The 27,114-nt window shown below is 41.3% G+C and overlaps 1 protein-coding gene across 1 annotated transcript; it reads left to right on the top strand.

Annotated features, from left to right (window-relative positions):
* Positions 1-128: 128 nt before the first annotated feature.
* On the top strand, positions 129-21,693 carry LOC104078181 (mitogen-activated protein kinase kinase kinase kinase 3; the record flags this gene model as incomplete). The annotated part of the gene is made up of 12 exons (XM_009579725.1): positions 129-213; positions 1,277-1,356; positions 4,057-4,117; positions 4,204-4,321; positions 7,134-7,192; positions 9,438-9,541; positions 10,348-10,519; positions 13,141-13,209; positions 13,328-13,420; positions 15,696-15,766; positions 18,472-18,527; positions 20,986-21,693. Coding segments are annotated over 12 exons (1,056 nt in total), but the record flags the coding sequence as incomplete, so codon positions are not given.
* Positions 21,694-27,114: the final 5,421 nt, after the last annotated feature.

Below are 27,114 nucleotides of genomic sequence, written 5' to 3'. Positions count from 1 at the left end.
CTGTAACAGACTATACCTACTGCATCACTCTTAACCTTTTGTTACTACTTTAAGTAAAAATAATCCTGTTGGAAATGTCACATTTTTATTTTTCATATGTATATTTTTAATTGTTTTTACTTCTACAGATGGGTGCTTGCTTTTCAAAGGTTTTCAATGGCTGTCCATTAAAAATTCATTGTGCAACATCATGGATAAATCCAGATACAAGAGGTAGTATATTACATATATTTTACGCATTTTCCCTCTCCATGGATTTCAAGAGTGCTTAGATGAGCAGGACTATTTCTTTTAAAATAGAGATATTGTAAAATAGATTTATTTATATAAGTAGAAGTTCTTCTTTAATTATGCCACTGCTATCTGAAGTCCAATATTGTTTTTTTTAATTATGTTGAGATATATGGACGCAGTTTTCAGCTTTGATTAAAAAGAATAAATTATATATCAAAGATAAAAAAAATTTTTTTTTTTTAAATCTAACTTCTGGAGGTTCTAGTTGAGATTGATTTCATCATTCACTTGATTTTTTTTCTTCTTTTTTTCCCCCCTAAATCTTTCTGGTCCTACAGGTTTCGGCAACTCTTTATTTTTGAGTACGTTTTAGTGCTTTATTAAATAGCCTGATGAAAGGGATACCTGGTACCATTGTACTCACATTGCCTGCAATTTCACCTTTTGATTATAGGCTGTATAGACATGCTACTGAGCCAGTAAGCGAGAAAATACTTAGGTTTTTTAGAAACTGAAATTTTGGAAGTCAATCTTTTGCAGTTGACATCTTCTCAGTATGAGATGTCTGTCTTATTCGCATGCCTAAATGCAATCCAGGGTATTAATTATGTTCAAGGAGTGAGGCACCCCCAAAGTAATGAGAAAATGTTCCAGTCGATACTGCTGTTGAGGTGCTCCAAAAGAAGGCTATGAATATGTCACAAAATACATGGGAATGTCTAAGTAGGATAATCTATATATGAGGAAATTATTCACATGAATTCTTGCTTATGGTTGTATACTGCTGACTGACAATTCCAATTGTTAGTCACAAAATAAAAGACTGATCTTTACTAATGTCTTAAAACAGCCCCATCCACGAATTTAAGCTTCCTCAGCAAGATTGATTTTCCATGCTTTCATACACCAGAACTATTATAGGTTGGTTTGTTTCAATGTGTGTAATTGTTTTAAGTCTTTTTTTGGTACAGAGCTGCATACTCTTATAAAACACACCTTCCTTAAATCAGGATTTCTAGATTTTTTTTGTTTGTGTTTGCAGATCAGTACTTGATATTTGGTGCAGAAGAAGGTATTTACACGCTGAACCTCAATGAACTTCATGAAACATCAATGGAGCAGGTATATTTCTGTTTTGATATTTTGGAAAAAAATATCTTTGTCACTTTTTTTAGCCACTCAGATTAATGTTATATAATCCTTGTAAATATTGTCTTTACTACAGTTATGTAGGCACTAGCTACACTGAGAATTACCTTAAATGTTTACTATTGAGGATTCCTTTCAGTCATGTTTAAGTTTTTTGTAGGCTGAACCATGTTTAAGTAGGAGATCTGCATATACCCATGTGTTGAACTTCATCATAGCGCATTGTCCTGCAGTTAAACGACTTGTTAAATAGTATGGAATTTCCCTGATACATTTTGGATGAAAGTTTCTATTTTCTTTAAAGCTTAGTTACAAGATAGAATATTTGCAACAAACATTGTGTTTCAGCTACAGGGAAGCAAGGAGATCCTTTATACACTAGATTCCATTCTTTCGGTCTTAAAACCAGCTTTGCTGATGAGACTCAGCTTACTGAATCCCAATTAAAACTCTGTCTTTGCAGAATCTTATAAATAGTAATTTTTTTTTGAGGGGATAGTGGGGAGTGGGAAGGGCCAGTTGCAGGCTTTTCTGTATGGTGTCTTCTCCAGCTCTTTTGTTAATCTCCAAGAGACTTGTTTTCTTTCCTGCCTTCTCCCTAACTTAGGGAGCTATGCGTCTGCCATCAAGATGGAGGAATTTGCAAAAACAGCCTTCACACTGTAAGCTGGAGGCACTGGTGTTTGTTCATCTTCCAGGGTCCAGACCCTGTAGATACGTCTGTTGTGTTGAGAAGAAGGCCTAGCTAGCTTGCATTGAGCTCCATGTAACCCATAATCATATTGGTGCTTGAGTTAGCTAGTTGAAACTTAACTCGGGTACTTCTCTGCTGCTACACTGCAGTTGTAAAACTTACCCTGAGAAATATCTCTAATACTAATAATTCTTGTAGGCCAGGTAGACCAAGGAAAGTTTTGTTTGTTTTTTTTTTTTCTTTTGGTTTGTTGTTTTGGGGCTTTTTTTGTTTGGTTGGTTTTTTTTAAATTGCCAACAAGAATAGGTGTAATGAAACTCATGCTGTCATATCCATCCTTGTATTCTCTAAGCACTGTGTTCTGTAAAGCATTGCCTAGTGAGCTTTTAGGGAAATGTTTTAGTAAGCACATAGAGACGAGAAGAGGTGCTTGTAAAAACAGCCAGTCATGTGTGAAACAGGAGGAATAAGTGACGGTTCAATCAACCTGCAAATTTGAAGTATTGCTGTTCTTCTCTAATCCTCAGATCCAAACCTACTAAGTCACAATATGCTTATGCAGCTACAGAAGTTCAATCAAACTTGCACATTAAATTTGGTTACAGCCAACCTGGTAGATTATTACCATAGATTTTTCTTACAGTGTGTTTAGGTTATGAGAAGACTTCAGGAATAGAATTGCACCCTCTGTGCTAACCACTTATTACATTGTTATTTATGATAACAGGCAATAGGACTTTAATAGCATTTTTAAGTTCTGTGTTTCACTTCATGGTTTGCTCTCTAGGTCTAATACAATTCAGTGTAAAAGCAAAAGTAGTATCCTTGGTTATTTTTCATTACATTCCACTTCACTGATGGACAACACAGAAATAACATACGTTTCCAAGAGTTAGCACAGCTTCAAGATGAATCTCTTGCTCTTTGGCAGAAAAAACTTTCAATTAATTTACAGATCTCTTCAGATCTTTCTAATAAACCAGCAGTGGGGGGCGGGAGGGTTGTCTGGGGTTTGGTTTTGTTTGTTTTTTTTTTTAAGAGCAAAAGAAATGTCCTCCTGAGTGGCCTGTCTAGCCCAATAGTCTGTTTCCTGAAGTGGCAGTAGGAAATGCCCATGAGCTTGGCCACTGACTGCTGTCCATTCTCCTCAGACTCCACTACCGTCATTGAATCAGGGATGTTGAAGGATCCCTGCCTATTTGCTTTTTGTGTGGATTTATGGACCTGTTGGACATGAGTACATCTAATCCCTCGTTTACACTGTTGATACTTTCCACCTCCATGTCCTCTTGTGGCAACAAGCTCCAGAAGTTATGCGAGAGGGGGGAAAAAGAACATCTTTTTTTTTAATCTTTCTTTTGTTTTTTTAAAGGATGTCTTGTTGCTTTCAGTCCCATCTTTCTAGTAATTGTGGGATTTGACAAATAACAATTCTGCCTTGACTGTTTGTTGCATTCCTTGGTCACTTAAATGAAATGTGTAATCATATGCAGATGGAGAGTCCCTTCAAGTGCCAGTTTTAATTGTTTCAAGAGATTTGATCTATCACAGGCTTTAGAATGGCTATGGTTTGTTGACCGTGCTTTGTTTACTGAAGTTTATGTTGTTAAGCTTTTCTATTTTGAAGGAGAAAGTTTGGTGGTTTTTAAAATTTTTGAAAATGGATGGATTGATCTTTATAGTGATGTCTTGTGGGCTAATTATAGTATACGTGAAGACATGAATATAAAATGTGCTAATTGTCTAAATGTTAATGTGTATGTTAAATGTAGTATGTGTACCTAAGATTTACTCTGAATTAACTCTGGAATCCAGGTAAACATTACTTGACTTAAGCTAATTTCTGCTACAAAAAGCAAGTCAATATTAGTTTTGTCCTGTTGTCTATGCAGATATTAATTGATCAACTTAATGTGCTCACATTTTGTGTATACCAAATTGAATGCTTTTCTTTCTTTGTTTTTCCTTCCCTTTATCAGCTATTTCCTCGAAGGTGTACGTGGTTATATGTCATGAACAATTGCTTATTATCAATATCTGGTAAGTTACTGTGCTATCTTTGAGCGGTAGTGCTGGTAAACATTTGGTTTCATATTTGAAGTGTGGTTTTGTTTTCTAATTTCCAGGTAAAGCTTCTCAGCTTTATTCCCATAATCTACCAGGACTCTTTGATTATGCAAGGCAAATGCAAAAGTTACCCGTTGCTATTCCAGCACATAAACTCCCTGACCGAATACTTCCCAGGTAAATACACATCATCAGATATATCAGAATATCTTAATTCTGGGAGTCCAGGATATGCTTGTAAAACTCTGGGAATACCAAATAATGTGGAGCTCTGTTCACAGATTGCCATGAATAACTCATATGGGCATTAATCAGAGGGTAGACCCCTAAATTTACACGAATCAAGATGTGAATATACTCTTATTAGAGAAGTGGGTTTTGGTACATCTTACCGTTTTGTCATGAAGCCTCTTGTTTCTGGGCATAGCTCTTTTCAGGTATAGTCTAGTATGGTAAATCCTGGTTGTACTTGGTGCTAAACAAAATCTAGGGTCAGTATTGTACCTGTGATATTTCAGGCAAGTAGAAATGGTGATCTTGCATTAGTTACTCTGGGCACTATCTTTCCATTCTATTAAAAAAAAAAAAAAAGTGGGGATGTGTAATCTCTTACTGCAGAGGGAATGGGCTCATGGGTTATTTTGAAAGCTGGGAAGAGTAGAACTGGAGTACAGATTCATCATTGGCTAGTCATTTTTCGCAGGCCAGTATAGAAGGTACTTTTGTCCCCAGATGCCTACAGCATATTGTGCATACAGTCCCTACAACTTTATTTACTAACAAGTGCATACAAAATCCTGGAGACTGGGTACAGTGCTGGCTGCCAAACAAGCCTTAGGAGCCCATTCAAATCCAAGAGGAGGAGGTAGTAACACTAATCTAGTTTGCAGAGAAACCTTTGATTCTTAAAGGGCATAGTGAATCACTGGTTCTTCTCATATAATAGGCTTTCTGTTAGGAAATTTTATTATAGAAGACCTGATTCTCTGCTACGTTTAACAGCGTATTAATGTTTAATTCTATGATTCAGGAAAGGCTTCTTGTTTAGTCATCTGCAAACATAATGGTGCAACATTTGTCTGAAAATTGTGTTCTTCCTAGAGGCTAAATTCTAATTACCTAAGAGATAATTTGTGCTTTGAATTGTCTTCTGTGTGTCTGCACCACTGTTCTACTCCTCTCTCTTCTGAACTAATTTTGGCTGGGTGACTTTGGCTTGAGGACTGCATCAGCAGTGGACTAATAACAATAATTATCATAAGGATCATGTGAGAAAACCTTCAGACTATGTTCAGTCTGAAATGACACCTCACCTAAGTTGCAGAGGGCTCAGAAAATTTCTTGTCCAGTCATGTCACTTCCCAAGAAAAATGTAGCACAACCTGAATGTCCGAGTACCAAGGCAGTCATTCAAAGGCAGGAGAGATTCATTTAGATAATACATTTTGCTGGTTTATCCCTTGCTGTAAGGCATCAGGGTAGTAACATTCAGCCAAGCAGAAGTAGTACATCTGAAGTATGTAGAAGAGCATAATCTTTTTTTCCTACCAGACCACAAAGTGTGTTCTTCAGCAAGTTCCTGGATACCATGACAATGAGTGCTACGTGAAAAATGTAGATATGTTAAAAGCAAAGTTTTTGGTAAAGAAAATGCAAAGCACAATAGAATTCAAAGTAATTTGTGAGGTTCGTATATTCATCTGCAAAATGGTCTAAGCGCAATTTATGATACTTGGTAAGCAAACATTCAGTAGCAGAAAATATGATAAGATTACAGCAGAGTGTAATAAGTCTCCTTTCCAACTTCTTTCCCTTGAGTGTCCTTGAGCAGTTCCTTTCAAACCTTTCATGACTTCTTCCAACCAAAATTTGTGGCCAGTACTCAGTTTTCGTGCTGCTTAGTCCTGCTGCATTATCGGTCACTTCTGGACAGCTTAATTTGAAATACTATGCAAGTATCTTCCCAATTCATAGCTTTGACTGCAGCATCTATCTACCACTCTACTTATCCCCATCTTTTCTACAGCATCAAATTAGTTATTTTACTGTAAAGGCTACTGTGGCCAATCTCCATACTGTCTGTCGTCTTCTAGTCTGTACAGAAACACCGATTCCCACTACCTGCAAATAACAACATCTTCTCTGGTTTATCTGATAAATTTTCAAGTAATTGTTTTCATGATTTCCCAGGGAGTGTCCTCTGCACATGAGAAAAGATCTTGCAAAGCTGCTTTCCAGTCCTCCTGTAGACCTCCTCTTGAAACACAGACTGTGCTGCCTATGTTTGCAAAAATTTAAGCTGTTAGTTTGCAAATACTGTGGCCCAGCAAGCTATCCAGTATGGCATCATTTCCCACACCCCTTGGGTCCATGTGTCTTTTAAACTGTGTTAAAAAAAAAAAAAAAAAAAAAAAGAAACCCAGCAGGGCAGGAACCTAAATTCTGAGACCCAATGTAAAAGTCAGATTTGATGGTTCTCAGAGTGACACTGAGGGTTTTTGTGGAGAACGGGAAGGGTGGTCAGAGATGGATTCTCTTGTTGGCCTTTGTGGCTCACTATAATGTCCTTGAGACAAGAGTGGACTTCGTTGTCTGTGTAGTATCCAGCACACGATGCAGTAAGTTACAGCATTACAAAGAAGAATGATCATGGAAGTACGAATAGACTATCCAGGCACGTGTATAAATACATATAATTAAATAGCAAGAGATAGTGGTAAATGACACTTGAAGGTACCGAGGTATCTATTCTTCTCCATTCCTGACTTTTAACTGCGTTCATAATGCTGCATAACTGAGCAGCATCTCAGTGCTAACAGAGGGATCACCGTGTATGTTCTAGGCATATCATTTTGAGAAGAAATATACAAATATATATATTTTTAGTTTTTCTGGGGGGCAAATATAATTTTCCCACCAACAACTTTCTAAAAAGCAAATTCATTCAATTGCTTTAGTTGATCAATAATTCTGTATTTATATCTTGTAGGAAGTTTGCAGTGTCTACAAAGATTCCTGACACTAAATGGTGTCAGAAATGTTGTGTTGGTAAGTAAAGATCTACAGAATAATGCCAAGAAGCAGTACAAATGGTGGCAGTATTAAGATTAGAGTCAGGTTTAAGAGGTAAAGGGAGAAGAGACTTTTGTCATTATTATGAAACTATGCATTTGCAGACAGTGAGCTCCTTCAGGTTAGTCCTTGGATTTAAGCAGTGAAAATTTTCCCATTTTGCTTTTTGTATTTAAAGACAATTCTCAAGAAATGCAGAGAAGCAGAATGCACGTCAAATTTAAACTAGGCCTGAGGAAGAACCTAATCTCCATGGATGGAGTGACTTAAAGAAGTTACCATCAGGCTTAAGTAGCCTGACTTCCTAGCACAAGTTCCAGTTATCAATATTGGATGATAAAAAGCAAGGAGTATTTTCAATTATTTAAGGACAGTGTTGTCTCTGAAGCCTTTATATTGTATGCAAAGTTGACAGTTGTTTTTTTTTTAAAAAAAAAAAAGGCAAACCACAAAACAGGAAAGGTAACTATAGATGATCTCTTGGGGTTGAGCTCTTGTCCCTGGAAATGTTTCACCTGGTGTTCCATAATCAAATGTTTGGTGTGAGGAGTTGTATTATACAGGAGATTTTCAGAGACTTAGTGGTAAGTGAGAATCTGTCATTTATCCTGACAAAAATCTCCGTGATACTGGTAAAACATCTGATGTTTGTTATCATGTTGTCCAGCTCACCTGTTAAAACTTGACTTTTTCTGGGATACAAATCCTCTAGGGTGTGGTAGGGTGTTAACAATATGTACTGTGTACGTCCAGGCCTTGCCCTAATCGACGCACCTAGTCAAGCTGTGAATGTTAATGGCTGCTAAAGGGAACACCCAAAGGGGTGGAGTGACAGGGATCAGACTAGGTACGAATGCTGGCTTTCTGACATGAAAATTAATTTGGAAGTCTGTATGTTTTCAGGTCTCTGTTTATGAAGTGGGAAACCTGGTGGTGTGCTCCTCTGTAATCTTACGGTTTCTGTACTAACAGGCATAGAATTAATTTAACAAGAGTACTGTGAGACTTGGCATTATGGGGGGGAGTTTGCTGTCCTGGCATTCAGAGATAGCTTAGCCTAATAAGCCTGGAGTCCTTCTTGCATGATAGACGTAAGTGATAATTTGTGATGGCAACAAGGGCAGCTGCAAAAGGCAGGTCCAAGGGGAGAAATGATAGATTCCCCTCTCCTGCCCTGCTTATCATGTGCAGCCTGAGCCTCCGTTCCTGCTGGCAGCATAAGTATCCCTTTGGCCTGGGGAAGCAGCAGTGCCGCAGGAGGCAGAAAAAGACGAGAACTTCTGGTCTTGTTTCTCTACCTTACGGGTATTGGTAATTGCGTGTTTTGTGGTTTCTGCTGCTGAGTTCAGCCTTAGTGAGGGTCACACCAAGCATTATTTGCTGCAGTTTGCAGTCGGTTTGACTGATGTTGAGTGACAACTTGGATTAATGAAATTAAGCTTTGATGTTTAAGGTACCAAGGGATTGCTAGTGGATTTCCTTGGCAGTAAGGTAGCATGAGCGTATTTCACTTATGCAACTTTATTGTTCTCTTCTAATTTTTAATTGAGTTCTGACAAACAATAGAAGAAGAGCAGTTGAGTGGAAATACATGATGTCACTTTAAAAATCTGCTGATGTAGAAGCATTCATCAGAGATATAGAGCTCCTGGATTTCAGACTCGCTGTGACAGTACTTGGAAGGCAGGTGCGCAGTTCTCAAGTAACAGTGATTATTCAGTGCCTGCTGGATGACTGTCTGTTTGTCATAGAAAAAGCCATTCTTTAGCAGCTTCTCATGATGATTTGGAGATACCTTAGGCAAATGAACATGGTGAGGCAAGATACTTCAAAAGTGTATGCAGTCAACTATTTTTTTTAAGACTATCTAAAATAGTAAATCCTGCCTACCAGTCTAAAAAAACAACAATAAACTTTATTTTGAGTTGGAGAGGTGAAACATACCACAGTGCTCTTGTGAGAGTTGTGTTTATTATGGTTTATTTGGCACTAGCTACTAGCTGTTCATGCCCAGTGGAAGGGCAGGCCCTGCTCCAGCGTGCTCACTGTCACCATTTTCATAATGTGGATGTTGACTTTTCAGCAGCTTCCATATATAAAAGATTAGAGTGGTGGTGGTGGGTATTTTCCAAAAGTGTATGGACTGTTACTTAGTTGGAAATTGTTTATAATTTGTATTTGCTTAGTACACTAATGTACTCTATCTCTTCTTTTTTGGCAGTGAGGAATCCCTACACAGGCCACAAGTACCTTTGTGGAGCACTACAGTCTAGCATTGTTTTGTTAGAATGGGTTGAACCAATGCAAAAATTTATGTTAATCAAGGTAATATTATGATAAGGTGAAATACTGTCATGTTCAGTTCTATTTATCTTGTAATGACTTGTTAAGAAATAAGTATTCGCCATTTCTTGAGTTACTAGACTTTTATCTTGGTTTCTGTTAAATTACATTGAAAACAGCTATTTAAATGTGTAATATGTATTAACTGACTCAAAATATTTATAGGAATGTTCTTGGTTTTGTGGTGCCCTTCAGTTAAAGAGCAAAGCCCTTCTCTCAATGAACACTGCCTTTTAGTTGCAGAGTAAAAAAACTCTGGCTGACAGACTGAGACATGGTGGAGTGGAGTGATAACGTGGGTTAACAGCGGGCTTGTTCCCATACCAGAGAGAAGGTGGCCATTTATTCTATGCTTTGTGATACTGGAGGTGCCCAGAAATGCTTGTTATCTCCCCATCTGACACTGCCTGAAGAGATGGAGCCAGGGTGGACTCATGTTTGTAGAGAGGCAGCTGCTATAGCTTCATGAGCCTGGGAAACAAGGCTTAGAGGCTCCAAAGCCAGGGAGAGCAATGACGGGTATAGCACTCTTGTCGTCTGTGGGCAGCTGCACAGGACACATCTGATGAAAGACATCCTATCTTATTTTAACTGAATTGGCTTGAAGACACTCTAAACTTCTTAACTCAGGCTTTTTGTATGTATCCGTTACTGTTATCTGAAGAAGTGAAGTAAACTTGATGTTACAAAATGTATGACATAAAATTTACCATACAGTTTAAAGAGCTAATAGCAACTCAGACTAAACTTGTTTCCCTTCTAATAGCTATTTTTGTTTCTTAATCTAGCACATAGATTTTCCTGTACCTTGTCCGCTGAGATTGTTTGAAATGCTGGTAGTCCCTGAGCAGGAATTCCCTTTAGTTTGTGTCGGTGTCAGTAGAGGAAGAGACTTCAACCAGGTGGTGAAGTTTGAGACTGTCAACCCAAATTCTACCTCTTCGTGGTTTACAGAAACAGGTTTGTGTGCTGTTTTAATTGCATTCAGAAATGTTCCTTGCTCTTCTATTATAGCTGAAGCACTAGAAAGGTAGTTTCCTCTGAGGAAACTAACGGTTAAATTATTAAGGCTAAGTGATCATTGTAAGTTCTCCGTTTAAAGGGGTATCTGGTTGTACCTGCTTGCACGTGTGCTTTTTTTTGGATGTTTCTACTTGTTGAACTGGTTGGATTTCTTGAGATTTTGAGTATAGCAGAGGATGGAGTTATGGCTTCTTGCATTTCCATCAATCAGGCTGTACCACTGTGCTGTTCTGTGCTCTACCCTGGCACCATGGCTTCTGTTTATTAAATAGACTTTAATAGAATTGCACTCTGAGGAATTTCTTTCAACACCTCTGTAGGTGTGGTTTGGCTCTCCAGCGATAAGCCAGTGTGGTTAGAAATGGTGTTACCAGCCTCCTGCTGAGAGAGAGCATATTTCTAGTCTTCCAATGTTTATGGAAAGTGAAAGGGATTAGGACCACTGGTAGCAGGAAACCAAGTACCTGTCCGTCACTGTCTGGTCTCTATGAATGAGGAGGCCACCATCTGAGCAACAGTAAAAATTCTCTTAAGAAGGAACTGTGATAAGAATTACTTTTCTAGACTTGTGAGGTTCCCCCCCTAACCTAGATACAGTAGTGAGCTGACCCCAGTCATAGCTTGCAGGTTTAGAAGCAGTAAATAGCTTTGTAATTATGAGGCATAGAGCCCTTGTTGATCCATGATGAATTTATACATAGCCCTGTGCTGGCATATACATGTGTACGAGTCCGGCTGATTGCGTACTGTGGAATTCACTAAGAAGTAGTTTCCACTAGGAAGATGCCTGCTGACTTTTCTTGCTGCTGAAAAGTGTGTCAGATTTTGACACAGTTTAAAGCATAGTTACAAAAACGAAGTGATCAGTGGATGGCCAATTAGTGCACTTTACTTCAGAGTTAGTGCATTTTATTTTCAAACTCATACATCTATTTATGTAACTGTGTGACTTCAGTAGAGTCTGTAAAAGTAGCACTTTTATGACACAGTAGAGTCCACTAGTAGCACTAGCTGAAGAGAAATTCTTTGACCCATAATATCCTGTTGTCATTCTTCTCTCAGTGTTGTCTGCATCGGTGTGTAAATACAAGAATAGTAATCCCTTCATGGTTCCTTTTTTTTTTTTTTTTTGTGGAAGATTTAACATTGCGTTGTGCCTTCCAAAAATACTTCTTTAGCTTCCTTGAATCATTTGTGTGTTCTTGTGTTGTGTCTATGTTGTTATTTTCTCCTCTTTGTTTGACTCTAATTTAAACCCTCATGTTGTGTTGGTCTATTCCTGTCCCCTGCTGGCAAGAGAGAGATAATGCAGTGAAACAGATTTATCAGTGTTTTTAAAATGAGGAAAGTATGTGCCATATGGTCACAAATAGCTTCCATCAAATAGTAGTTTTCATTTTTTGACATTTGACATTTTTTTGTAAATGTCTGATAAAGATGTTTTAAAAAATTAGCTGGCAGAGACTTACTGCAGGGGGTTTCTCCCCTTGCCATCCTTCTCCTGTTAGCTTCAGCCAGTGCAGTGCATGTTTCCACATCGCATAATGTGGTTGCACAGATGTATATCCTCCAGTCCTTCTGTTGCATGCTTTCATCATGGCTATATCCACCTTTGGTTAAGATCATGCATTAGAAATTGGTTAAGATCATAAATGTATACCCTCCAAGACAAACAGCAAAAAAGAGGTGGAGGGACCATCTCAAGGAACACATTACTGCCATCATCCTTGAGGAGTTTTTTGCTTCTCAACAGGACCATGGATTTTATTATTTAACTGAAAGCTGCTTTTGTATTTTAGGTAACATGCGCTAATTTCTCATCTCTAATAGATTTAATGAGTTTCTCTTTTCTGTATGAAAGAATGCCTACACAATTACTGGCAGTAATGCTGAATTAGTAAGAGCTGCTTTTTGTGTAATTTTAATGTTAACAAACAAATGGACCAAAACTACACTTCTCTTTTGAGTTGACGTGTCCACTAATCATTTGTGGGTCAGATCCCCCCGTTTGCTGTGATGGAGACTGCTGCAGCTGTAATCCAGAAGAGAGGAAGGTAACTCTTCTTTTAATAGTTTGGAGAAGGAAATAATCCCCTATTTTTGGAAGTCTGAAAACATCAGCAAGAATTAAGTACTAATATAAAAATCAGAAATAAAGAAATTTAGAAATAAAGGCAGAAGAAAAATGGAATGAAACAGCATTCGGGTTTAGTGTGGACAGTCTCATATATCTGCCTTTTTTTGCAACAGCAATATTAAATTACACCAACAGAGAATAAAGGGAGAACAATGTACACGTGAGTTTGCTTTTGTGACATGGCTCAGAAAAGGCTGGATTAAGTCCATACTTTAATATTACAGCTTCAGTTTTCCTGTCACAGTCAACATGTTGGATAAGTGGACATGCCTCTCTTCTCTTAGAGAAATGTCACTGGTAAGATGATTATTTTAAGTAGATAAAAACACATAAACCCATTAAATTGTCTCAATCTCTAGAACTTCCATTTCAAATTTCATGGTAATTTGTGTTATGAACTAACACTGCCATTGTTTTATAGACACTACGGAGACAAGTGTTGTACATGTAACACAGCTGGAGAGGGATACCATTTTGGTGTGTTTGGATTGTAAGTTTTAGTATCAACTAAATATATACGTATGCATGTGCATGCATACTGTCTGTCTTCAAATTAGGTCATATATTGAAGATTAATTCTTGGTTGACATATCGTATTTATTGTCTAGGCTGCATAAAAATAGTGAATCTGCAGGGCAGGTTAAAATCCAGCCGGAAACTGTCATCGGAGCTCACGTTTGACTTTCAGATTGAATCAATAGGTAAGTTGGATTTCATTATCAATATTGACCATCTGGATAGACTAGAGAGCTGGGCAATCACCAACCATATGAAATTTAACAAGAGCAAGTGCCGGATTCTGCACCTGGGATGAGGTAGTCCTGGTTATACATACAAATTGGGGGACGAGAGGCTGGAGAGCAGCCCTGTGGAAAGTGATCTGAGGGTTTGGGTTGATGGCAAGCTGAATATGAGTCAGTGTGCCCTGGCAGCCAAAAGGGCCAGCCGTGTCCTGGGATGCATCCAGCACAGCATAGCTAGCCGGGTAAGGGAAGTGATTGTCCCGTTCTTCACGGCACTAGTGTGGCCCCACCTCGAGTACTGTGTGCAGTTTTGGCTGCCTCAATGTAAGAAGGACATCAAACTATTAGAGTGTGTCCAGAGGAGGGCAAGCAAGATGGTGAAAGGTCTCGAGGGCAAGACTTACGAGGAGCAGCTGAGGTCACTTGGTTTGTTCATCTTAGAGAAGAGAAGGCTGAAGGGTGACCTCATCGCAAGGTGGGCAGCAGATGGGGAGGTGATGATCTCCTCTATTTCGTGACCAGCGATAGGACACAAGGAAATGGTATGAAGCTGCATCAGGGGAAGTTCAGATTGGACATTAGGAAAAGGTCCTCTTCATTCAGAGGGTGCTTGTCCCTGGAACAGGCTCCTCAGGGAAGTGGTCACGGCACCAAGCCTGTCAGAGTTCAAGGAGTGTCTGGACAATGCTCTTAGTCATATGGTTTAGTTTTAGGTAGTCCTGTGAGGAGCAGGGAGTTGGACTCGATGATCCTCATGGGTCCCTTCCAACTTAAGATATTTGATGATTAAGCTTACTGTTGCAGTACAGAATTAGAGATGGTAACTGTCAGGTCTTTGGCATTTGAAACACTATCTCATGCATTTCACTGTGTGTGAGAAGGCTCAGTGAAGGGTTCAGCACACTATGTAACATGCTTCCCTAGGAGCAATTGGAATGGAGTAATAACCCTGGAGTCTTCCCTGATTAGGCCAAATGTCTTGGGAATATGATGGAGACCTTTAGCCTCTAAAGGAATACCTTAACACAACCTACATAAACTCTGAATCACTCATGGCTAACTCATTCTGCATGTGTGTTCACCCAGTCCATTTTTCTAAAGCAGCTCAAAGACTAAATTATATGATATGTCGCACTTTATGTAAATTTGTTTTCTTGTGAAAAATCTGAATGAACTAGATTTGTGAAACAGAAAGACAGAATACGTTTATTTTGACAATTCTCCAATGGTTACTTACATACCCAGATTGCATCACATGCTTTTGAAAGAGGGATGAGGAAGGATGTGTGCACAAATGGAGGGTAGCACCAGAAGAGGAGGAACAGTGGGAACAAAAAAAATAAGGAGTTGGAGGGAATTTACTTCTGAGGAGAAGCTTTAAAGTTTCGGGCACTTCCAACATAATGTCCCACAGAGAAGAGGACAAAAAACCATTGTCATGGAAAACATTACTTTCATGGCTCCTGTTGGTTAGGAATAGGGGGAAGGAAGGAGTACATGTACTTGAAGCTGCTCACTGTGGGACCTCTGCATGTGCTGTAGCCCTCTCTCTGCTAATCACAAACGAGCTACCAGTGTCCTGCTCTGGCCTGATAGTGTCTCCAAAGAGACACTGCTCTCTTTCCTGCATACCTGCTCAGAGGCAGGATGCTGGATGCAGGTGGAACAGATTCTTCCTGGGAACCTACATACTTGCCCTCTCTTTGAGGAAGGCCCTAGACCCATTTCCTTTCACAGCATTCAAATGCAGGTGTCTGTCACCACATTTGTGACAAGGGGAAGGGCTGGGAAGTAGAGGGCTCTGTAAAGCTTTGCATTGCTATTGCCAAAGGACCATATTAGCCAATAGTTGCTGGGGAAGTGAAAAATGTCACTGTAGTATCCCTGTAACTTTTCTGCTAAAATTCAACAGTATTAGAATGAGAAGGGGCTTTCCCATTCAAAGGAAAGAACATTTTTAGAACTAGACAGAAGGACAGTTTTAGAACTTTTCCTGGTTGGGTGGGAATATTTTTAAACCCTGCTCATTAAGCAAACAAATAAATATGTAAGTGCAGCTACTTTTGAGGTAGGATCAGCGATTCCTGTGAGACATTTTGCATTCTTTGTGGGTGAACATGATACAGTAAAACATACATGCACAAATTTCAAAATTGCAGTCATATGCTTTTGGCCTTAAAAGCATGAGTTGACATTATGCCTCAAAACTGATTCTAGTGTTCTTTGTTACCAGTCTGTCTACAAGACAGCGTGTTAGCATTCTGGAAACACGGCATGCAAGGAAGGAGTTTTAGATCAAATGAGGTGAGTACTGCATTTTGCTTCAAATTCTAGCTTCTAATATAAGCCAAGTAGAGGATAAATGCATAATGCTGTGGTCTGAAAAAGAGCAAAACATTTCAGTAACTTTTTAGGTTAGACCTGGAAGCTGGAGTCTCTTTCTTAGCGTGTTTCATAAGCTACAAACTAATTAGTGAAGCTATACAAGAGTCACTGTCAAGTCTAACATACAAAGCAGAAAGCAACAAGAGACCGGGCCATGATGCCATAGAAAATATCCAAGCCTAATTCTTGGTAACATTAATCTTCACCTTAAATTGCTTTGAAGACCAGTGTCAGTCCCTTAGCCTCTCACACGTAGATACCAAAATTTGGGCTTTGCCAGTCGTTGCACGCTCCACTGCTGAGCTTTAGCTTTTTGTCACAGCATCGAATGAGTTGCCTGTTGTTTTTCAGTCTCTTCCATGTTCCCTTGGCTTACAAATAGTTTGAAGATTTTAGTGCCCAACTTTCACAAGAAGTATTTTCCATTTTCAGGAGAAAAATGTCAGATTGACCTAAAGATTTTTTCTAAAATTTCTGTGTAATCCCTTTTTTCAGCCAGTTTAATGTGGTTTTTAGACATTGTTAAACCATTATAAGTAGCTTTCCAACTCCTTTTTTTTCTTGCTGCAAACCTTGTGCATCTATGTGTTAGTGGAAATGCTGTGCTTTGTAGGATTTTAATGAGTCTTTTAATTTGGTTATTAAAGAATGTTTACAACCTTCACCAGTTATTTCATCAGTGTCGCATTGGCTGAGAAATTGAGCTCATTATGACTAATTGTATTTTAAGATACATGTACAGTCACACCATGCCAAGCTTAGATATTCCACATTGCTACACAACTACATTTATTTGCACAAAGCCACAGCTGACTTAATCTGTGCTGACAGTAAGCCTGCTCTCTGTGGGAAGTTGGACCAAAGACTAGAGTCAGACTACTTCTTCTTTCAAAGTCTGCAAATGGTTTGTGTGGCATTTGTGCATGTTTAATCCCCAGGCATGATTGTCCTTCTCCCAAGAACTTACAATGGTGAACTGCAGCAACCCAGCTGTCAGCACGGATCACGAGGAGGAGATGACGCCGCTAGGCACTTCTCCAACTCCAGGCTCCTGCTAGCAGCATTCTGCAAGGCTCAGTGGATTACTCCACCCATTGGCACTCAGTAGCTCTGATGCAGTTGTTAGAGGACATGCCCCAGAGTGCTGCAGCGCAAGTGGATGCTTTATATGTAAAGCATGAGGAACACTGTCTTCTTGCTTTGTTATTGTCAAGCCAAAGCCAGCACCTAAATGAAGAACAGAAGGCAGAACTGAGCTGTTGTCAGAAAGCAAGCCACCTAAAACTTTTTCTCTGTAGAACATATCTAGGGTAAACTCTCAGGTCTTTTTAAATTCCTTACCTCTTGTGGCTGTCCTACTAGCCACAGCTATTATGAAAAAAAAAACCAACTCATTTTCGTCTGTAATATGGAAAGCCTGCATTACCAGGCTTAGATCTTGACCGTATTAGTTACTTTTGGGGAATTTTATACTATGTAGTATGTAAGAAGCGGTTACACAGGACAAAAACCTGATCAATCTAACTGTGCAGCACATTAGTCTTTGAAGACAGTATCCGTTCAGATTTCCTAATCTAATATTAGTTGGTCTAATTGGGGATGATTTGAGCTGCTTGCAAAGTTATTTCCTTCCACAACTGTGACCTTCCACAGTGGTTTGATTGAGTGGGAAGAATGAAACAGGGAACTGTGTGGATTCTGAGACAAGATGCTCAAAATTTGGGCCAAGGTTGTGCAGGCTCAGACCTACAACAAGCAGGAAGTAATTTTCTTAACAAAGTAGGGAACTTCGTTGTTGTGAATTAAAATTCTCTTGCAAGTTCTGTGTGCCAGAAGTCAATTCACTAAGTCAGCTAACACTACTAGGATCGGGGAAGGAGAGAAGAATCTCTTCTTTCCTCAAGAATGTGAAATGTGGCTGCGTAGAAAAGGAGCTTTGTAAACAGTGCTGCCCGTTCACAGTGTGACTTGATATCCTTTGGAGTATGCAGTGGGCTTCGGTTGACTTTATTGATTAACATGATGTTTTCTTTGGTGCTTTGGTATTCGTGTGATCATAAAGATGTATCACACAAGTACAATTCACCCACAGTAAACAAAGCTTTATTGCACTAGTCTGAAATGTCAAAATACTATGTTTTGTTTTCACAGAGGGCATAAGTACCACAAATTAGATTATGTTTCTCTGTTAAGGTTTTCAGAATATGAACTTACTGCATCATTACTATGATTCAGAATTTCAACTAAATGCATTTTATGTGTGATTTACCTGACCCATTTTGGATATCTACTCTAGAGTGAGACAAATTGCATCCTACAGCTACCTATTTCAGTCATGGCTGTAAAGAGAATTGCAGCAGTAGCTCAGATGCTGTGCAGTGCTGAGCCCTGCTGTTGTGCTTGCAGCTGCTAGGAGAGGAATTCACATGATGTTGCAGGAATTACAGAAAACTTTTAGATCTCATTTAAGTGACAGTTGCATTAAATTCTCTAGCTGATTTAAATCAGCAGTAAATTGGTAACATCAGTCATAGTAAATTCTTTTCTCTAGGTTGATTTTAAAAAAACAAAATAAAAACACTTGTGCTCTTAATACGTAAACACTTCTTATTTTTATTGTCTAGATCACACAAGAAATTTCTGATAATACGAGGATATTCAGGCTTCTGGGATCTGACAGGTACGAAGAGAAGTGAACATGGCATGCTAAAATACAAGAATAATGTGTGTTCCTCCTACCTTGTAAAAGTTCTTTTTGCTTGTTTCTTGTCATTCCTTTTTTAGCCATCTTACTCATTTCTTGGTGTACATGTCTACCTTTCAGCCCTTCAAGTTTACTTCTCTTTCTTCAAAAAAAAAAAAAAAAATTTTATTCTAAAAGTGTTTGTGGGCTTCCAGAAGTACTCAGCCATGCTAGCAAGCTCCTATATGGCTGCGGTCACAATCTCCAGGAGTGTCTTCCTTTTTGTGCTGTAATTCTTTTGTTTAACTTGATGAAATCTTTACTTTCACATGCTCTGCTCATCAAGATCTACTTCTTGAGACAAATGCAAAAAATACTTCAAAATTTAAATATCTCACTTTCACCCCCAGAAAGGAACTCTACCAGTTGTCCTTGCAACAAGACAGCTCAGGTCTTGTAAGAGCTCTTGATAATTCCCAACGTAGCTGTTCTTTGGAGTCTGCTTTGCAGGACACTAACACTGTGTCTGTCTGATCCATCAGATACCAGCTTGCCGAGTCAGTAACTGCTATTTTAGGAGTGTCACTGACTTCCTCAACTTTCTCTGCCCTGCTGTCGAACTTTGTACTTCTGTAACAGCCATGAAAACAGCAGATGTTTTGTCTTCTGGGGAGTGCATGCTGACGTGACGGTTTCACCAGTAATGTATTCATATGAAATGCAAAGATAGGCTTTAATTTTTCTTTTGAGAATTGCCTCTGTCTTAGAACTACCAAAAAAGCTTCACATCAACCAAAAGCTTTCCCCATATTCTGCTTCTCCAAGCTTGATGCACAGCCCTGTAACTGCCCATAACATCAACAGCAGTGAACGGTGCTGTGGCTTTATCGGCTAGCTACCAGCAATTTTTGCTGGCTGGGGGTTGAGGATTCTGCCTTACATGCAATACCTGATAGCTTTTTGGTAATGGGTAGTTTTAAGTAATACTCATCTCTGACCTGAGGGGTTTACTCTCTCTGTTCCAGTGAGGTGTGCGTGGAGCTCAGCTTTATTATGTCATTTCTCTTAGTTGTTGAGAGACAGCACAGCTCAATTTAAAAGTCTGACTTCACAATGGAGCATGACATTGCAAATCATTGCCTTGGAAAAATAATGTCCTCTACCCTAAATACAGTTCCATCTATTTCTGGCTTGCACTAGTAGTCTCCAAAGCCTGAGACAATGTTTAAAGACTTTGCACTGCAATAAACTTTAATTCCAATTTCTTCAGATACCATTTTGCTTGCAGCTCTGTCATATTTTGTGCTTGAGCTGTGAAACTTTTTTCCAATAACACATGTAATTTCCTAGGCAGTTCATAGGAACTGGGGTTCTGAGAAGCCAAAAAACTGACATCAGTCTGATAAGAGCTTGCATGTTGCTTTTTCTTGGTGAGCAGGGAATGCCTTATGTCATGAGGTGTAATTCCCTATGTGGAGCAGAGGGTAGGTTTTCTGAGCGATAGTTTTGAAGCAAGCAACCTCTCCTTCGGTGAATGCACAATAGATGGATTTCAGTTTCCCACAATCTACTTTCACTTCAGGGTGTTTGTGGAGGAGAATTCAAACATGAACATCCTGGTCCATTTAGCAGTTTTAGCAGTTCTTGCCTGATGAAAAAAATCTCAAATAGCTTGTGAAACAGAATTGTGACTGCTAATTTCTCTCCTTTGAAGAGAAAGGTCTAATCTAGAACATCCCTTATGGTCTTTGCAGTTGTAGTGTAGGTCCAGCTAACCCAGTCTCCTGTCTCCAATGTGGCCAAAACTGGGTGGCAAGAAAAGAGTAAGAGAGAAGATTCTGCACATAGCAATCCTTTCCTTGAGGACTCTCTCAGCCTGTAAGTCTTTGTCTCTGGGACTTTCAGAGCTGGAGGAAGTTTCTGTGGATTTAGGTTACATGGGCTCAGGGAAAGACTAGAAATGCTCACAGAAGAGTCAGCTTTGGTCATCTGTCGTGTCCAATGGCAAAGAGCAGACTAACGACTTCCACAACTGGTGCCTGATTAATGGCTTAGCTTTGCAGAGCTCCAGGGAAGCACAAGCCCAGGCAGTAGGGGAGTGATGGACCCTCTTCAGAAGCCCCAACTGAAAAGACAAGAGGCAACAGGCATATATTGCAGCAAGGGAAGTTCCAGCTGGATAAAAGAGGGGAAAACATCATGGTGAGGGTGGTTGAACACTGCAGTAGGAGCCCAGGGAGGCTGTGGGAGATCCTTGGAGACCTTGCCTGGACAAGACCCTGAGCTAGCTTTGAAGTTGGCCTTGCTTTGAGCGGCTTTTGGACTAGAGGTGTCCAGGGAGAGAGAAATGACCACTGGTCAGATGGATCCTGGTAAAGAATATTTACTGTTATATCCAGGGATGTTTTTAAATGAAGGCTTACTTGACGTTGTGGCTTTTTTATTTTCATTTTAGGGTCGTGGTGCTGGAGAGTAGGCCGACAGATAACCCAACAGCCAACAGCAATTTATATATCCTGGCAGGGCATGAGAATAGTTACTGAGGCAGCTCACCGTGACAAGAGAACACTCCTGCTGCAGCAGCATTCATGGCTGGCTGAAATTGCACAAAAGCTGCAGCAACCAGACTTCAGTTACTTTATAATTTATTGTGGCATGAGAGGAAGACGAGAATTGTTCGTGGTGTGGATACATAAGCATTATGATACCACAGAAGTGCTTAATTTACTGTTATGTAATCTTTGTACATATGCAGTATTTTTCAGTGAAACTTCTTGCTGAAGACCTACACTGACTTTCTGTAGATAGTGGTCCTCCTGTTAAGTACAAGTGTCTTACCTGTACAGATGTAAAAGTCACTGAGGATGCAAAAATGAAATCGGGGTACTATTTTAAGGACTTCTCATGTGTTTATTATAAAGTGGGATGCTAGCAACAAATACAGTACATTTAACAACACTATTGTATTTTATTATATGTAATTTACTAATACAAATAAATCTTAACTTTTAGAAATTATAACCAAGGCTGTAATCAGATTACAATCTTGTTTTAATTTTGATGCAACACACTGGTGTTCATGTTTGCACAACGTATTGAGATGTGATGTATTTAGTCACAAAGGTAAGCTGTGACTTTGTGGATATGACTTGGGCTTCAAACTCTCCTTACAATTACTTCTCTATGCTTGAAAATACTTTCTGGATGGGTGTCAGTCCCAGACTAGTGGTACCTGGCTGTAACACTGCAATAGGTGTTTGAATTATTAGCTGTATACAATGATAAAAATTAGTATTACTGTTCGTCTTACTAAATAGTTTCACATCACAGTGAAAAGGAACAACATTCCACATTGTGGAAGTGGCTCAAAGATATTGCCATTTTGACTTCTTTTGGCCTTATAACCATTTTCACACTTTTCTTGATTTAGGATGTTAACACATGGCCAAAATAATTTAGTTACTACCTCATTCAAACAATACAACGGTTACTAAGCATCACAGGAACCTAGGTTTGATCAGAAGTATTTTTGATTGCTATTTTCCAATGGAGTATGTAAATGCCAAGTTTTAGCAAAATGCACACATTTGACTCCTTTTTTGGTATATGTTCTTTATATTTTATTGTGATAATATACACTAAAACCAAACTAAATTTAAAGCGATTTATGGCCTGCATTATTGTTGTGATTGGAAATGCTTTGTAATGTTCCCTAATGTATATAATGTAAAATAAACTTTTTTTAACATGTTGTTGTACAATTAGATTACCACCTGCGCTAATTTTCCACATAAGACTAAAATGGAACATACTGAGTTTTGAATTCTGCTATTAAATGTTTATGCCAAACACAGAAGCTGGGCATTTCTGAATGTATGAATGGTCAGACCACTGGAGCTCAACTCAATTTAGGCTAGCACTTCAGGGTAGGCATTTGGCCTTAAGGCAATGGATGCATGTATTTGAGATAAGTCTTTCCAAATTCCAGCTTGTTTGATTTCTTCCTTCCATCACCTGCTTTTCCACCTCTGTTGATTGCAAAACTGATTTTTTTTTTTTTTTTTTTAGCAGGGCTTTTTTTCTGCCTATGGGACTCAAGTTTGCTGCCTCTGCTGGCCCCATGTCTTCTGTTCCCTTGCACTGAACCTCAGATACACCATATGGGAGAGGTGGTAATGCAAGCTCCCTCTGCTGAGAAGCTGAATTCTCAGAAAAGACGAGAACTTGTGTGTGTTTCACAGCATGCTTGTGCTGCTGCCTAAGGGGGGATTTCCATCCTGCCTCCCATGGACTATTCCTCACTTTGACGTGCAAAAAGTAGCTAAATTTTAACCAAGTACAGTATAGCTGATGTGCTATAAACATGCTTCCTCCTGTGGGGTTTCTGCAGCAGCTGTGGCCAAGTATCTTGCTGTTTGGGGCTGTTGGGCCATTACTGAATTACAGGCAACAGGAGCTAAGGGATATTGGGTTTTATTCTGGTTGAGCATTTTTAGTACAAGAATGCATGCTGGGATGCAGCTGGAAGAGCTAAAAATAAAGAGGACAGGGTAATGGCATGTGGGAAGAAGGGGAGCGTTGTGCTAGGGCAGGCTTGTCTCAAATCTATCCGTATAGCCAGGACAGCTTTGCTTTCCACATGCTGCTCTCCAGCCTAAAAGACGAGTAAGAAGTGAAGAGTTCCTGCTTTTTGAGGAATTGTCCTGTTGCAGGATTTGGGGTCTGTGCCGCAAAACTGCCTCTCCATCATCCCGAGGTACTCGGCTCCTCGACTGGCAGCTGCCCTCAGCTGACCCCAGGAGCCTGGATGTCTGGTAGAGCAAAAGGTCTCCTTTGCTAGACCTGCAATTGCCATGAATTGAAAGTTTCCTTGAGCCATGCTTGGTGGGAGCTTCCACCACCCCCATCCTGATGTAGGATTGGGATCAGTGTGGGAGCACAGTCAGAGCCAGGAAACCGAATCACAGGCATGATGAGGTTAGAGTAATGCTTCTGCCTACAGTTAGTTGACACAGCTTCTCTAACAACCTGTGTGGCTTCCCTTTTTCTGTCTCCTCCCAGCCCCTTCCACTCTGGCTGCTACCGCTGGCTTCTAGCTAGCAGTCCTAGCCGCTAACAGGCGTAACTTGTGATGTCGCTGCGCGATGGGGCATTCGCCAACCTGGCAGCAAAGTTTGATCAGTGCAGGGGCTGAGCTTGGGTCTCAGTCCAAACTGAGCTTTCTTAAAGAGAACAAAGAAGTGGGGGTATTTGGGTGTGTTGCAGAAGTGCTCCTGGAAGCTGGGAGAACAGGGGAACGAACACTGCTTTTATCCTGTTCTTGCACATCTCTCTGTGCGGTGTTGCCTGCCCATCAGAAACGGGATCTGGTGATCTGAAAAAGGGGGGGTTCAGATTCAAGTTCTGCGTCCCACTGCCCTTGACTGAAACCAAGAGCTGTGCAAAGCGAAGTACATGTTGCTGGCTGCCCATTCCTTGTAGCTTTGTCACTGGGACCTTGCGATGGGGCTGGGGGAACTCAGCAATGCTGTGAGCAGGGATGGGGATGGGTGCATCCCCCAGGCAGGGGGGTTTTCTTACACAGGGTTTTGCTTTAGCAATAGCACTGCTGGTTTTTGAAGAAAACTATGTGAAAAGGTGGGGGAAAAAGCGGGTAAAACCAGAGAACGAGCCAAAACCTCTTGCTTCCCTTCAAGGAAACACTCCAGCTTGATCTAAGATGTGGGATTATAGGGAGCCATGTTCCAGGCCTGTGTCATCTATTAAGGTGTGCAGAAGGAGCTGGGAGAACGTGTCTGGGGAGGGGGACATGGACCCTGATGGGCTCTCAAGTCCTCATTGTGGACAGCAATGCTGGGTTCGCTATCTGCTTAGTCTCATCCTCTACAATACAGCTGCATTACTGTTGCTAGAGGTCTTCCCTCCTTGGGCAGCACCTCCTTGGGTGCAGATTTTCCCTTTAGAGCTAATTTAAATCAAACACATTCAAATTCAGGTCCCCCTTGTGTTGCTCTGACAGGCAGTTACTCCTAGCAGTGTCTTGCAGGCTAAATACAGGAGTATATCATCAGCTCTTGGCAGTTCCTCCTGGTGGCGCCTCCTCACATTCCCCATGGCAGCTGCTGGGGGTAAAGGGATGCTGTCACTCTTTGTAAGCCCCCATTGTTTGGCCAGCCCTCGGGACAGTATGGCGAAGGGCTGCCATGACCATCCACCTCATCCTCCTCTCCCTCCTCCAGCAGCACTGGGGGATCCCGAGTGTCCCCATGCCACCCACAGACATTGTACACCCCCGTAAAGCTATCACAGTACTGGCTGTGGCCTTTAGTTTCTGCTCCTTCTAACAGCAACGGCAGTGAGTCTCATCTTCACTTCATGACACAGGCTCTCTGCGCCTCCCCATGCCACTGAGCTTCCTCTGTCCCCTCACAATTCAACTCCTCTGTCACTACGTCCCTACAAAAGCAGCTTTCAACTCTGTGCTCTTCCCTGCAAGAGCTTGCACCATAACGAGCACCTAGACAGCTGCAGTCCTTCCTTCAGGTCCTTAGACACCCTCACCTTGGAGATGCACACATCCATAAATCATGGTAACCACCAGTGCCTGTGCCTGAATGCGCTTCACCTGCCTGTGCTCTCAGCCACGGATGGGGCGCGAAGCCAGTGGCCTGGGACAGCAACTGCTTGGCGAACAGCGTCCTATTGCTCTCTGTTGTGCTCTGCCGTTCAGTAGACCCATACAGCTTTTCCCATCCTGCCATACAGGCTGGTTTATTTGCCACGAGCAGCAAAGCAACAACTCCTCAGACAGCCCTGGAGATAGCTATGTCTTGTTTAGTTGCTTTCAAAGCAAAACCACACCCTCCGATGCAGCACATGAAGTGAGTGAGTGTGATCAGGCGAAGGCCAGTGAGGAACCCAGACTGCCCCGTCAGCACCAATAAACCCAGGATGCCCCCAGGCAGGGGCATTGAAAAAGCACTGAAAGCTAGGAGAGGAAGGCTACCAGCTGGTGCTGGCGGCTCCAGGTGGAGGGAGAGCTCAGGCCTGGACTGTCTTGTGACCTTACCAAATGTTTGAACCGACCGAACACAGTCCCTGCAATCTCATGTTACCCAACACTGTTTTGTTTGAAGGAAAGACATGCTGTAGACCATTCACTGGTATTTAGGAGACCTAGCACCTTCATCTCCTAATGGAGGGGCTGAAGAGCAGAGCGCTGGTGCAGTTTTATACCCAGTGTTGCACATACTTGGGAGCAGCTGAAGATTTAAACTTCAACAGACTGATTTTCCATCATAAGGCAGCGAGTGCAATGGCTCCGCAGTCTATGAGACACTGTGATGGTGTCCCTGAATGCACAGGCAGGCTGCTAGACCAAGCAAATAGCTCTAAGACATGAATATTCCCGCCTTTCATCCTTGTTCCAGCACGCTCAAAGCAGAGGTCTGACTCCTTCCGACAGCAGTATCTGCCTGGAGGAAAAACGCCTGAGGCGGAGCTGCGGGGTTAAGACAGCTCCTTCTGAGAGGCTCCATCCATTTCCTGCTTAAGTACTGCTCAGCGTCTTAAGAACCCTGTCCTCAGAGCACTTCACAAACACTAATTAAGTGAGCCTCCCAACATGCATACCATTCCTGACAGGTGTCTGCACCACCAGCCCTTGAGACAAAGGGAGACTCAGCAGTCTCTGTCCAAGCAATCTGTGTGGGTACTTTGCTCTCCTCCTAGCTGGGAAGCTGGTCCTAAACCTTCCTGCCAGGGACCAGTGAAGGTCTTCATACATCTATCTCCCTTCCTGTGCCCCCCAACAGCAGCTCACTATTTCCTCTTCTGGTCCTCAAGCTCTCCCTGGCCCCTTGCCTTGCAAAGCAGAGCACAATGATTCACTTTTCATCTCCAGCATTGTCCTCCTTCCTCTGCCCTGCCACGCCCCACACACCACCATGGACTTTGTCCTGTTTAAACCACTGGGCTTTATTTGCATTCCAGCTTTGCTTTTTCTGGCCTTTTTTCCAAGAACCAAGCTTACTTTTCACCCTTAAGGCTATTCTTGTGCTACTTGATCGGGGTATTTATTTATCTCTGATCTTGGTCCCCATGAGATGATGGTGTCTTTCAAACAGGGAGTGACAGAGCTCTCCAGGGAAGAGTAACACCACCCTACTGCCTCCAGCTCTGAGCAGACAATTGGTTGTCACAGGCAGATGCCGTCTCCTTGTGCTCCAGGTCACCCTGGCAAGGGAGGCTGGTGAGAGGCCGGCAGTGAGGAGATCAGCCGTGGTCTACAGGGAGCAAAGCTTTGGGGACATTATTATCAGCATGACCGCAGAGAAACTAGCCGGGAGAGGGGCTGAGGGGCCTTGCCTGCCCCAGCACAGCTGCGTTGGGGTTGACATGGATCCAAAGCCCTCCCTCTTCCCCAGACCTCCGCAGGGCTGTGTGGGGCCACCACCCCTCCACTGCCGGACCCTGCCTTGGTGGGCACAGTCTGTAGCCTGGCCTGTGTGGCTGAGGGGTCCCAATGGCTCCCCAGCGCCCTGTCCCGTCCCCAGGACCTACCCAAGGGCCCCGGCTGGGCCCC

Source organism: Fulmarus glacialis, unplaced genomic scaffold (genome assembly GCF_000690835.1).
Source record: "Fulmarus glacialis isolate BGI_N327 unplaced genomic scaffold, ASM69083v1 scaffold13966, whole genome shotgun sequence".
In the NCBI taxonomy this organism is placed as follows: Eukaryota; Metazoa; Chordata; class Aves; order Procellariiformes; family Procellariidae; genus Fulmarus; species Fulmarus glacialis.
The sequence above is the reverse complement of the archived record's forward strand: the minus strand, read 5'-3'. Positions and strand labels throughout refer to the sequence as shown.